The sequence below is a fragment of the Pogona vitticeps genome, chromosome 2 (assembly GCF_051106095.1).
Source record: "Pogona vitticeps strain Pit_001003342236 chromosome 2, PviZW2.1, whole genome shotgun sequence".
NCBI classification, from domain to species: Eukaryota; Metazoa; Chordata; class Lepidosauria; order Squamata; family Agamidae; genus Pogona; species Pogona vitticeps.
In genome coordinates, this window is record NC_135784.1 from 151,437,704 (window position 1) to 151,449,872 (window position 12,169).

The 12,169-nt window shown below is 44.9% G+C and overlaps 1 protein-coding gene across 3 annotated transcripts in view; it reads right to left on the reverse strand.

Moving 5' to 3' along the window:
- TIMELESS (timeless circadian regulator) overlaps positions 1–12,169 on the reverse strand; it is a 52,254-nt gene that overhangs the window by 31,021 nt on the left and 9,064 nt on the right. For 2 of the 3 annotated variants that reach the window (XM_020784811.3, XM_020784819.3), the window contains exons 2-7: positions 4,560–4,685; positions 3,914–4,067; positions 3,193–3,307; positions 2,730–2,792; positions 1,276–1,377; positions 721–876 (exon numbers count right to left, since the gene is read on the reverse strand). In XM_020784811.3, the coding sequence (XP_020640470.3) occupies positions 721–876; positions 1,276–1,377; positions 2,730–2,792; positions 3,193–3,307; positions 3,914–4,067; positions 4,560–4,656 (687 nt within the window). In that variant the 5' untranslated portion in view covers positions 4,657–4,685. Of the gene's footprint in view, positions 1–720; positions 877–1,275; positions 1,378–2,729; positions 2,793–3,192; positions 3,308–3,913; positions 4,068–4,559; positions 4,686–5,498; positions 6,314–12,169 lie in introns of those variants that run through there. The other variant, XM_078384393.1, reaches the window with a different exon arrangement.

Sequence of the window (12,169 nt, forward strand, 5' to 3'; positions counted from 1 at the left end):
TGTGGGCTAAACCGCAGAAGCCTGTGCTGCAAGGTCAGAAGACCAAGCAGTCATAAGATCGAATCCACGCGACGGAGTGAGCACCCGTCACTTGTCCCAGCTCCCGCCAACCTAGCGGTTCGAAAGCATGCAAATGCGAGTAGATCAATAGGGACCACCTCGGTGGGAAGGTAACAGCGTTCCATGTCTAAGTCGCACTGGCCATGTGACCACGGAAGATTGTCTTCGGACAAAGTGCTGGCTCTATGGCTTGGAAACGGGGATGAGCACCGCCCCCTAGAGTCGAACACGACTGGACAAAAATTGTCAAGGGGAACCTTTACCTTTACCTCCCAACCCCAGATGTTCTTGGACTACAACTCCCGGAAATCCTGGCCAACCCAACTAGTGGTGGAGGCTTCTGGGAGTTTTAGTCTTAAGAACATCTGGAGACCCAAGGTTGGAGACCACTGCATTAGATACTAAACCTCTCATACTGGTAGGTGTCAGTCTTTCTTGAATCAACACTCAATCTCTTATTCTTCGTTCCCACCACCATAAACTTTGGGATGCTACAAAACTCCTGGCAATTTAAGGCCCACTTCCAACACAAGGAATTTCAGCAAAATGCTCTTCCTTTAACAGGCTGGTGGTGCAAACAGCCCCTGGCAGAAATCACAGGCCTTGCCTTTGATCACCTTCTCCATCCCAAGCCCGCAGGCCCCGCCATCACTGGCTTACCTGATCCCGGAACATAAGGGAAGCGATCTCTAGCACGTGCAGGCTCCATTGCTGCTCGCTCTGGGAGCTGGCCAGGAATTTAAGCAGGTCATCCATGCCACTGATATGCACAGCCCACAGCACTCGGTCATGGATGTTGGCGTCGTCATCAATATTCTGCAGTCAAACAGACCGTAAGCTTGTGAAACCCTCAGTCTTAAGAAGCTCCAAAGTGTAGTGAATGTGGGAGCCGGTAAGTCTCTCATTCAGACTGAATGTCAGGCCAGCCACTATCTTTTAGCCTAACCCAGCCTTCCTCTTAAGGTGCTGTGTTACAACTCTCAAGACCTTCCCAGCCACAGAGGTAGTTCCGCACAGCTGGAAGTCACCAAGATGGGACAGGCTGTGAAAGATCTCAGGCCATCACATCTGAAACATGGGAGCAATCCCACATCTGTGGTTGAGCAACGGGTGTTGTAAGCCTCCAGGCACTCCTTTAAAAAACCAAAACCAGATTCAGATCCTGCTCTAATTTGATACCAGCCTAGCCCAGGCAACTGCCCTTCACACAAGTACCTTCTCCTCATCAGGATCTGCTGGGACATGCAGCACATTGCGGACAAGAAGCAGGATGCGCTCGATTAACAGGTTATCCTCTTCCTGACGCTGTTCCCAATCCTGTAAAAAGGAGTGGAGAAGTCATCACAAAATATGCCCTCTGCCTCTGCAAGAAAAAGCTGCCTGGAGGGCAGTGTCTTTCGTCTCTTGCCAGCCTCCGCCCCCCCAAATCCAGTCCTGCTCAATGATGTTTTGTCCACTTCCACAAACAATTCCACATCTTGGTTACCTTCTACCTGACTAACCCTCATGCTTGATGAACACACGGGCCAGGCTTACATGTAATGCTAATGCAGGTTACTGATCGTCGAGTTCTGTCACGGTTCTGAATATAAGCTGATCATATAAAGGAGCCGTAGCTATTGTCCCAACCGTAAACCGCAGTTAGTTGCCATGGTTTCTTAGAATCCTAGAACTGGAAGGAACGCTATGCATCACTGAGTCCAGTCCGTGTCAAGAAGGCACAGTCGAGAATCCAATGCCCAACCCCTGACTTTGCAACCGAAACCACTGAACTATTATTCAGCAGTTCCTGTTGCTAACTATTGTTTATTATATGCTATCAAATCATATCTGACATCTGGAGACCCTAAATTTCAAGGCATATCAGGTATTTAAAGAGTAGTTTTACCAATGCCACTCCCCTCTGAGTTTCTATGGCTGAGCAGGGGAGATCTGAACCCAGATTTCCAGAATCCTATTCTGCCATTCTGTCCATTATGCCAAACAGGCTCTCTATTTGAACTGCAAGGTTATTGCGGTAAGAACTTATCACTACCTAGGTATCCAGAACGGCGCCTTATTTCTCCATCTACTCATCCTGAAATACAGTGGTGCCCCGCATAGCGACATTAATCCATTCCAGATTGTCGCTATGCAGAAACATCGCTAAACGGGACAGAAAAAGCCATAGGAACACATTAAACTTCGTTTAATGCATTCCTATGGCTCCCAAACTCACCGTTCAGCAAAGTTCCTCCATAGCGCCGCCATTTTCGCGCCCTCGGTAAGCGAGGGCAGGGCGCAAAAACACTTGCGGTGGCCATTTTGGGCACCCGGCGGCCATTTTGGAACTGCCGATCAGCTGTTCTAGGAACACCACAATGCGAAGATCGGTAAGCGAAACGCTTACCAATCATCGCAATGCGATTTTCGGCCATAGAAAACATCGCAATGCGATCGTAAAAATGATTGCAAAATCCGCATTGATATGCGGATTCGTCGTTAAACGGTGCGCTAGTTAAGTGAGGCACCAAGAGCTGACAAAAGGAGCAGGAGACAGACTTGTAGTTTGCTTGATAGTGCATTCTTGGCTAAAACAGCAAACCTTGGTTAATATAAACCAAGGTTTAATAGGATGTGATCAATCAAACTGCTGTAGAATGTTGATAGTAGCTGAACCTGGCACTCACCAGCTGCAGCAGATCATAGAGCTTCTCACTCAGCACCCCAAAGATCTTCTCATTGGCAAAGGCCTACAGGTAGGGGGGGAACGTGTATTAAAACTGTGGTCCAAAAAAATGATCCCAAAACAGAAAATCCCCAAAGTGTCTAGCATAGTAGACAACACAAACCACATCTTTCCACCCTCGTCTCCAACACACTTCTTGAGCCCAAATCTCTCCCCTTCCATTTTTCCATGGACCAAAGCTCACTCTATGTCTGAAGGCATCATGATCTTCAGCCAGCCACTGAATATGGCAAAGCAGCCCTGCCACAAAACTGTGAAACCACGGTAGCATTTCCTCAGGACCGCAGGGAGCGCAAGCATTCCAGAAGTCATGAAAGCATGCACTTATCACTATCTCAAGAAGGATCAGAATGGCCCCACTTCCCCCAAAACAAGACAGGAATATGGCTGGACCAGCTACTCACTTCCTTATAAGCCTGAAGATAGGAGACAATCTGCAAGAAGTGATGACGGAAGCTGGCATCCTGGGGAAGTTTACCGAAGCAGAGGACTGCTGGCTGGGTCAAATTTACCATTAACCTGGGAGTGACAACAGAAACAAAACAATTGGTGGCTCTGTCAATTACTGTGAAACGGCTTAAGTTCAGACCAGCTGAATGTTTGGACATGGCCGTGGCGGTAGTGGTGCTATGCTAAAACCACCAGCCGGGAGCTATGAATTCCGCTAGTTAGTCTGCTCTGTTGATACAGGATAAGAATTAGAAATAAAGGGGAGAGGAGAACAGCACCCGTTATCTGCGGCACACAAAGCCAGAGTGATGCCAGCAGACCTATCCATCATGTGGGGAGGTGTCAATTAAGATTCAAGAAGATTTACGGGATGCACTTTATCAAGCGCTTATTGGCTCAGGTTCGTAAGGAAAGATACGTATGACTCCTGTGGCCAAGAATCCTACCAAGTTTATTTACACTACTTACTGTTTAGCCATACACTGTCATACAAGCGCCAAGGAAAGACCTGCATGTCGAAGACGCTATCACCCACAGTGTTAAGACACTGCGGTGATAGCATCTGTGACATGCAGGTCTTTCACCCACGGTCACCCACTACTTAACACTTCTCATTGTTACAGCTTTATAGTGATTCCAAATCAGCCATTTCCCCCTCCACTCCACCTCAGGTACCTGATAACAGCATCAAAAAGCTGTTTTTCTTGAGGGTACTGGATGACGATAGGTATAAGGTCATTCTGTAGGATCTGAGCTGCCCCCAACTGTTGCCTAATATCCCGAGTCTCATCTTCGTGACGCAAGTAGCGGATCAGGTCCTTCACACTCTCTGGAACAGGTGGGAGAGAACACAAGGTGTGTAGGAACACAAAAGCACACGGCATTTCCATCCAACCACATAAAGCAAGAGAGTAGCAGGGACTGCCATTTATAGGTAGACAATTAGAAAGCCAGACTGCATTTTTGGTTAGAGGGGCCTTCCAAGGAAGGACAGCTAAATAAAGACCCCAAACGGCCCTGAAAAAAAAAAGGTAATAAGCCCGTTCCGTGTTATGCACTGTCAAGCTGGAACTGAGTTGTAGCAACCCCAACAGGGCTTTCAAGGTGAGCGAGTTACTTAAGGAGTGGTTTTACCAATTCCACACCCGCCTCCAATGAATTTCCATGACCAAGCAGTGATTCAGACCCAGCTCTCCTGAGTCCTAGACCATCACTCTATCCACTAAGCTACACTGCCTCCATTTTTCCTTGTTGATGACTCACTCAACTGGCTCCATTTAAAAACACATGACTTACAAAGCCCTCATCCCAGGTCTCTCACCTAAGCAGTCTGGCTCTTTGTGGTAGGTGTCCCCCTCCAAGAAGCCGAGGGCGCTGCAGGTCGCCAAGAGTTCACAATTCATCATGTACAAGTCCATAAATCTCAGTCTAATTGAAAAAGGGAACCCTGTGGGATAGGAGGGAAAAAACAGTTCTGCTATGCCAGTGCTGGATTGTTCACAAAATCAACAAAAATCTGAGGTGCTGCTTAAAGTCTAATGTTAGTGCGTAGAAATAAAAACATTTTACACAGACTCAAAAGTGGCTGGCAATACAAATGTATACGCTGGTTGCCAAAGGATGTCAGGCAGTTACCCCTTGGAGGTGCAATTTTTTTTAAAAAAAAAAATCCATTTTCCACTTATTTATTTGAATCGGCAGACTTCTTCTAAAGTTATCAAATGTATTATGCAGTATCATTTTTTTTCCTGAGTGGCAGAAACACACATATGTGGGAGGATTCAAATAACACCTACTGCAGTAGTTGCACCATAGCTAAAATTCCACCCATTTCCCATGACGCAGCTACCTTGGGATGAATGATCACCACCTGACACAGACCTGGCCCCATCACCATGGGTACCTATGAAAACTCACACATTGCAGAATGACAGACCCACAATTCAAAGCACTCCAAGGTTCACTTTTCCATTGATATTCATCCAAACATTAAACACGAGAAATCACTTTGGTTTAAGATTTTAATTCACAATAAAAGCAACAGAAAAATCTGGTGGCACCTTAAAGACTAAGAAAGTGTGCTTGCCATAGGCTTTCGTGGGCTGCAACCTACTCCTTCATATAACAGGGAATATAATCCACAGAGGTTTATGGCAAATAAAAGTTGTTAGCCCTTTAAGGTGCAACAAGACTCTTCTTCTTTGGTTTTGCTGCAATGTTGTTGCTATGTATTGTCAAGTTGCCTCAGACGTATGCCGACCTTATGAATGAGCAATCTTCACAATGTCCTGTTTTCAGCAGCCCTGCCCAGCTCTTGTAGACTCAAGTCTGTGTCTTGCTCTAGGGAGTCAAATCCAGCTGGTCTTCCGCTCCTCCTGCGTCCTTGCACTTCTCCCAGCATTACTGTCTTTTCCAGAAAATCCTGACTTCTCATGATGTTCCCAAAGTATGACAACCCCAGTTTCAACATGATTGCTTCATAATTTTTGCAATAGACTAAACCCATCTCCTTCCTTGGAAATGCATTTACATTCCGACAGCATGGCCTTACAAATAGGGACTCGGAAGCTATCTTCATTGTGTTCAATGGACCTCATGCCAGGTAACTGTATAGAATTTTCTTTTTACCTGCTCTTTTCCTTTGTTTCCTCCCCCATCCAAGTCCCACTGGGCTTTCTCTTTCTTCCTATAGACTCCTCTCTTTGTTAGCCCTTTTTCCTTTTCTTCTTCTTCTTCACTGTACGGCTTTTTCTCCCTCACTCACTCTGTGCTACCACAGATCCGCACACATTTCCCCTGGGTATGCCATTCTTCTGCTTTTTCCCCAGACATGGGTGTTTCTGCCCTCTCGTTCACCTGCCCCCTTCTAGTCTCTCTCTCTCTCTCTCTCTCTCTCTCTCTTTTCCATTACTGCAGGCCTGGCTCCTGCACCCCCACCGCCCTGCTCCTCCTACTACCTGGCAGCTATCATGGACATGTTTTCCACACAGAAGCAGCAGTTACAAGTGGGAGGAATAGGACTGTTGGTTGCTACCAGCTATTCAGTCTGGCCCAAACTATCATCTACTATCAAATCTAAAGAGAGAGAAAAAAAACACACAAAAGCCAAAATCTTGTTATGCAAGAAAAACAACGTTTGGAGGAGAATTCCTGCAAGTTTAAAATTATACTCCATGCATCAGAGGAAGAGGGTTGTCGTCCATGAAAGCTCATGCCAACAAATTTGCTAGACTTAACAATGCCACAAAATTATTATTATTATTTTACATAATATAAGCTTTTCCTTCCAGTGTCTCCTAACCATTCATCCACCCACAAGTTGTCGATGTTTATACAATGAAGTTCGAAAGAGTGACAAACAATCCTTATGTGGAATTCCCTTCGGTGGGAACAAATAAACAACAGGAGCAGCAACTTGCTGGTAAGCTGTACAGTACTTGCAATATATCAATGGTTCCCAACTTTGGGTCCCCATATGTTCATGGAACACAATTTCCAGAAATCTTGGCCAGCACAGCTAGTGGTGAAGACTTCTGGATGTTTTGGTCCAAGAACATTTGGGGACCCAAGGTGGGGAGCCCCTTCAGTAAACCATACATTCCTCCATTTGTACAAATCACCTTACCTCACCCATAGATCAGGATTATGACTGAGAACAAGAAATCTTTCCCTCCCCAGGATAAAGATTTTAAGTATACAGGGTTGTGGGATAAGGAAGTCACATTAAGTAATTCAGTAGCCCACACAGAATCTCCACTACCAATTGACACAGAAGCACCACCTGGACCACACAATAAAGCAGAATGTGCCAGCTTTTTCCAAGACACTTTACAAATTCTTCAGTTTTCGGACATAATTTTACTGGCCGAGACGAGTTACAGGATGGGAAGACACCGACAAGTTACAAAAGGGAAACCATGTTGTCTGAGCCCTTACAGAACATCAGGGAAACTAGTGTTTTATCAAAAAGCGGTGGTGTCTTTTTGTTATGCTGCAGAATTATAAAGTGCAGAATGAGGAGCAACCCTGTAACCTGTTGGGAGCACTGTAAGTGGGAAAAGCTATTATAAAATAAACCAAAGCTAGCCACTGCCAACTGATTGGAATAGGATTGTGATTAACTGTACCATAAAAATGCATGTGAAATCTGACACAAGACTGCATTATTTATAGCACTGTAATAACATGGATAAAATCTTACCTATGTTTCAAATTTTCAAAAATACAGGCAGTCCATGGACAAAACAAAATGACTGCACAACGACCACCTTATCTGGAAGCACCCACAGCCACCAGCGGTGATTAGGAACTGAACGTTTTCCCCACTACAGTACTGAGAACAGCGTCCAATACATATGACAAGAGGGTCTGGTTTATTTTTAAAGGCAGCAGTAACCATGAGAGACAGAGAAGACCTCTTTCTCTACCGAGCATCAGCATCAGGCTGCTAACAGAGCATCAGCCTCACGAGACAGCAATGGAAGCTTGCAACGAACATCACATTTCTTCTTCCCTTGTAAAAAATTTCCTTCCTAGGCAAGCAGTGGGTGCAAAGGGGACACAATTTCCCTCCATGGGTCAGGAAGCAAGAGAATGGGATCTCACTGGCAACTAGAAAAAAAAAGGCGGCTACCAAGCCCACCCCAAAAATGGGCGCAGACTTTTCTCATGAGCTAAGTTTGCAAAATGTAACGAAATAGGCAAAACCTGCCATGGTCCCATCCTCCATATGGGTTTTCCTCCATCTATTAGGCATATAGTCTCCCCTCTTGCATGCACTATAGTGAGCAAAATAAAGGCAAACCAGCGGACTAAGATTTTTTTACATGGACTGCACAGATCATCCATCTCAGTTTTCGCCCCAAATAGTCAAGTCACATACTTTTTAATTTCCCCCAGCACAAGCATTAAACCCTGAATGATACAGAATCAAGACCACTCAACCCACACAAGATAGGAAGAGAGGATAAATGGCTCTCCTTTGGCTAGATCAGAAACTTTAGCAAGGTGTTCCATCCCCCCACCTTGGCGCATATGTTATTGCAATTTAGTTTACCAGCAAAACCTTCTCTATCCCAAGACTGTCATGCACACAAACTCCTGAAACACATGTGCAGCTGGAATCCTTCCAAAACCTCTGGAGGCTGCAAGAGACGGACAACTCAGCAGTGTGGCGGGCTGCAGAGAACAACAGGTCTGTACTAACAGCTGGCCAAATTCTCTTGATGCTTAAAAAGAGGAGACTGGCTCTCCCCACCCACTTCTTGACAAGGCAGCTCCCTCCTCCATTGCTTTGTTCACACAGATTTCGCATAACCTGGTTTATGTAATTGGTCCACTTATCAAGAGTGCCGCAGAGTTCTAACCTAATTTCCACTTCTTGTGGTTACAATAACTGAGGTCACTATGCAGGGGAGGAAGGAGAAGGGGAAATAAAGCAAAAGGTTTCGCAGCACTACTTGCCTTGCTTAGGACGCACATCTGCATAACATGGTAGCACCTTAAATTGACAGATATTAATCTCTGTTGGAGTATCCATTTTTGCAGGACTAGAATACTGAATAAAATTTTGATTTAGGCCTTATAGAAAAGAGAAAGCATGTCATGCTGAAGTTCCAATCCTTTTGCTAGTTTGGCATTTTCATACAAACTTTGGAAACTAGTAGTGGCATGCTAACTATGGAGAATGGCAGGTTAAGCATCATATCAGCAGTGCATGTAGCCCCTATAAAGACCATGTCTCCACACATGATGTGGCAAACCCAGGGTTAGTTGCAGAGTACACTCTGAACAGGCATCCAAACCTGACTCTCTGGTGAGAGTTGTTACCTGTAACATACATACTGTTTCTGAGTTTTGCACAACAAAGGAAGATTCTGAAAAAGGGTGTTGGAAGCACTCTCCCCCTTCCTGCGCACTTGTTTTAACTGTGCATAACGTCCAAATACAGTGAGAGAGGAGGAGAGAAATCAGGACACTTTACAGCCTTCTTCAGCTTAATTCCCATTGAGCAGAGCAGAATCTCCCGGAATCACCTTCTGAAATCTGGCTTGTAGGGAGACCTACAAGAGTCAATAGGGGCTGCATGCCCTGTTGTTCTTGGAACATCAGCAGCCTACCAGCATAGCCAAACTAATTTCAGTATTCAAATCAGGCAAGACACCAGGCTGAAACGGATCAAGACAATCCTTGCTGTCTAGAAACACCTGACTGAGTTGCCTTAACTGGTTCAAGGTCCTTGCCCAAGAAAAGGGTTTATGTGCCCCAGCCAGTAGTTGCCACAATCATCTGGGTCCTGGGGAAGCTTCTTTCGGAGTAATCTGACAACCATGAGCCCTTCAGGGCTGCTGGGTGTTTTCCCTCCACAAGGTATTTGAATACCGCAGGGATCAAACTAGAAAGATAAAAGGGACACATCACCATCAGCAAGATGCTCATACAGTAGACTGAATTGCGTAGTAAAGATAAAGGTTCCCCTTGACAAGTAAGTCCATTTGTGTCCAACTCTAAGGGTCGGTGCTCATCCCCATTTGTAAGCTGAAGAGCCGGTGTTTGTCTGTAAACACTTTCTGTAGCCACATGGGTGGCATGACTAGACACAGAACACCATCACTTTCCCACCAAACTGGTACCTATATTCATTCACTCGTATTTGCATGCTTTCGAACTGCTGGGTTGGCGGGAGCTGGGACAAGCAACGGGAGCTCACCCTGTCACGTGGATTTGAACTGCCAATCTTTTGACTGACAGCCCAGTGGCTCAGCAGTTTAACCAGCAGCGCCATCCATGTCCCTTGAATTGGGTAGCTTTACCTAATTATAGATGGAGGGAATGAATGGTCAAAAACTGAAGTTCTAGTATCCGGTAGTATAATGTCTTTCCCCTCCAATGTGAGGAAGATCAGGATTCTACACAAGGAGCTTTCTGCTCTAACGATTTCTCCAGTGCAACTGCACTGATCCAAGCCCTTCCTGGTACAACCCTGGTGCTCACTCGGGACACTGATAAACAGGGTTCCTTGCCCTCCGGGTGACTAGAACCCAGTTCCATTGCCCATGGAAACTAGTTACCTGGCCATGAATGAGACAGGCAAGAACCTATCAGAAGCGATAGTTCTGAATTACGTAACAAACCTCTTTTTTTTTTTACCACAATGTGCACTGCTGTGTATGAACAAAGCCAGGTAATGACCCAGAAGTGGGTCACAGAAGGCCCCCTGCTAGAATACTTCCAGATCGACACAAGGCCTCGCAAGATAACAGGTGCATCCATGTCACTGTAAAGCAGTCTATTCTTTTGTCCAAAACAAATCCTGGCCACGTGTGGTAAGATCACAAGAACTGGCTGGCACCAGTACAACACTTGTGATGTAATGGTAGAAGGGGTAACTGTGTTAATATGTGTAAGAATTCTATTTTGTAAAAGCAAAATAGAAATAAAAAAAAGTTTTAAAAAAAGACAAACGTGGCGGCACCTTAAAGACTAACTTTTTTCTTTTTCAATTAGAACTTTTATGAATAAGTTCACTTCATCAGATGTAAGAGGAAGAGATTCAGCATGGCAAGTATTTATAGATGGCATCAAAATATAGATATCAAATACTGTATAGATTGTGGTTGGTTGGAAAGAAAGTCAGTGAGTGTATAACACCGTGGTGATAGCGTCTTTATCATGCAGTTCTTTCACTGAAGCTTGTGCTGTAAAGAATGTGAGAACCTGTCATAAAATAGTAATGGTAGAGTAACATGAAGGTTCAGGGACGTGGTGGCGCTGCGGGCTAAACCGCAAAAGCCTGTGCTGCAGGGTCAGAAGACCAAGCAGTCATAAGATCGAATCCACGCGACAGAGTGAGCGCCCGTCGCTTGTCCCAGCTCCCGCCAACCTAGCGGTTCGAAAGCATGCAAATGCGAGTAGATAAATAGGGACCACCTTGGTGGGAAGGTAACAGCGTTCCATGTCTAAGTCGCACTGGCCATGTGACCACGGAAGATTGTCTTCGGACAAAACGCTGGCTCTATGGCTTGGAAATGGGGATGAGCACCGCCCCCTAGAGTCGAACACGACTGGACAAAAATTGTCAAGGGGAACCTTTACCTTTACCTAACATGAAGGTTAATTAGATTGGTTATTTACAGTCACTGATGACTTTCCCTCTATGAGCTTTCCTTTGTAATTAATAGCAATAGTATGTGACTTACCCCAGGCAATTGGTGACCACAAGAGCATCGTCAAGAATCTGTTTTACGTATTTGTGAAGGCTTTCACGGCCGGGATCTAATGGTTGTTGTGTGTTTTTCGGGCTCTTTGGTTGTGTTCTGAAGCCCGAAAAACCCACAACAACCAATCTGTTTTACCTTTTAGGTTTCTAAGGTGGACCTGCTGAATGGGAGAAAAATATCTGGGAGATGCACTACACTATAGTATTTGTAGTGTTTATATCTAGTAGTGCCCTAAATAACCTTGGCTTATATTAAGTCCATTAATGTGTGTGTCTAGCATGTATATATATTTAATCTTAGCTGTTTCTCTCTGGATTCTTGTCCTGTAGTTTCTTTTTTCTAGGATGACCCCTTGCAAATAATCTGTGGAATGCCCTGGTAAATTAAAATGATGTTAGGCAGGTTTCTGTGTGTTGCCATTCCTGATGCCTGATTTATGTCCATTAATTTTTTTGCATAGAAATTGTCCTGTTTGTCCTATGTAGAGTGCAGATGGGCATTGTTTGGCAAAAGACGGCATAAATAACATTGATAGAAGAACAGGTAAAAGTGCCTTTGACATGTTAGGTCCAGTAATTGTGTTGCTTTAATAGATGTGGGAGCAGAGCTGGCATCAGGGTTTGTAGCAGGTTTTTGTTTATCTCTATTTATTTATTAGTTTTATTTATAATCTACCGCCTTTCTCCCAACAAGGGACCCATCTCCATGTGTG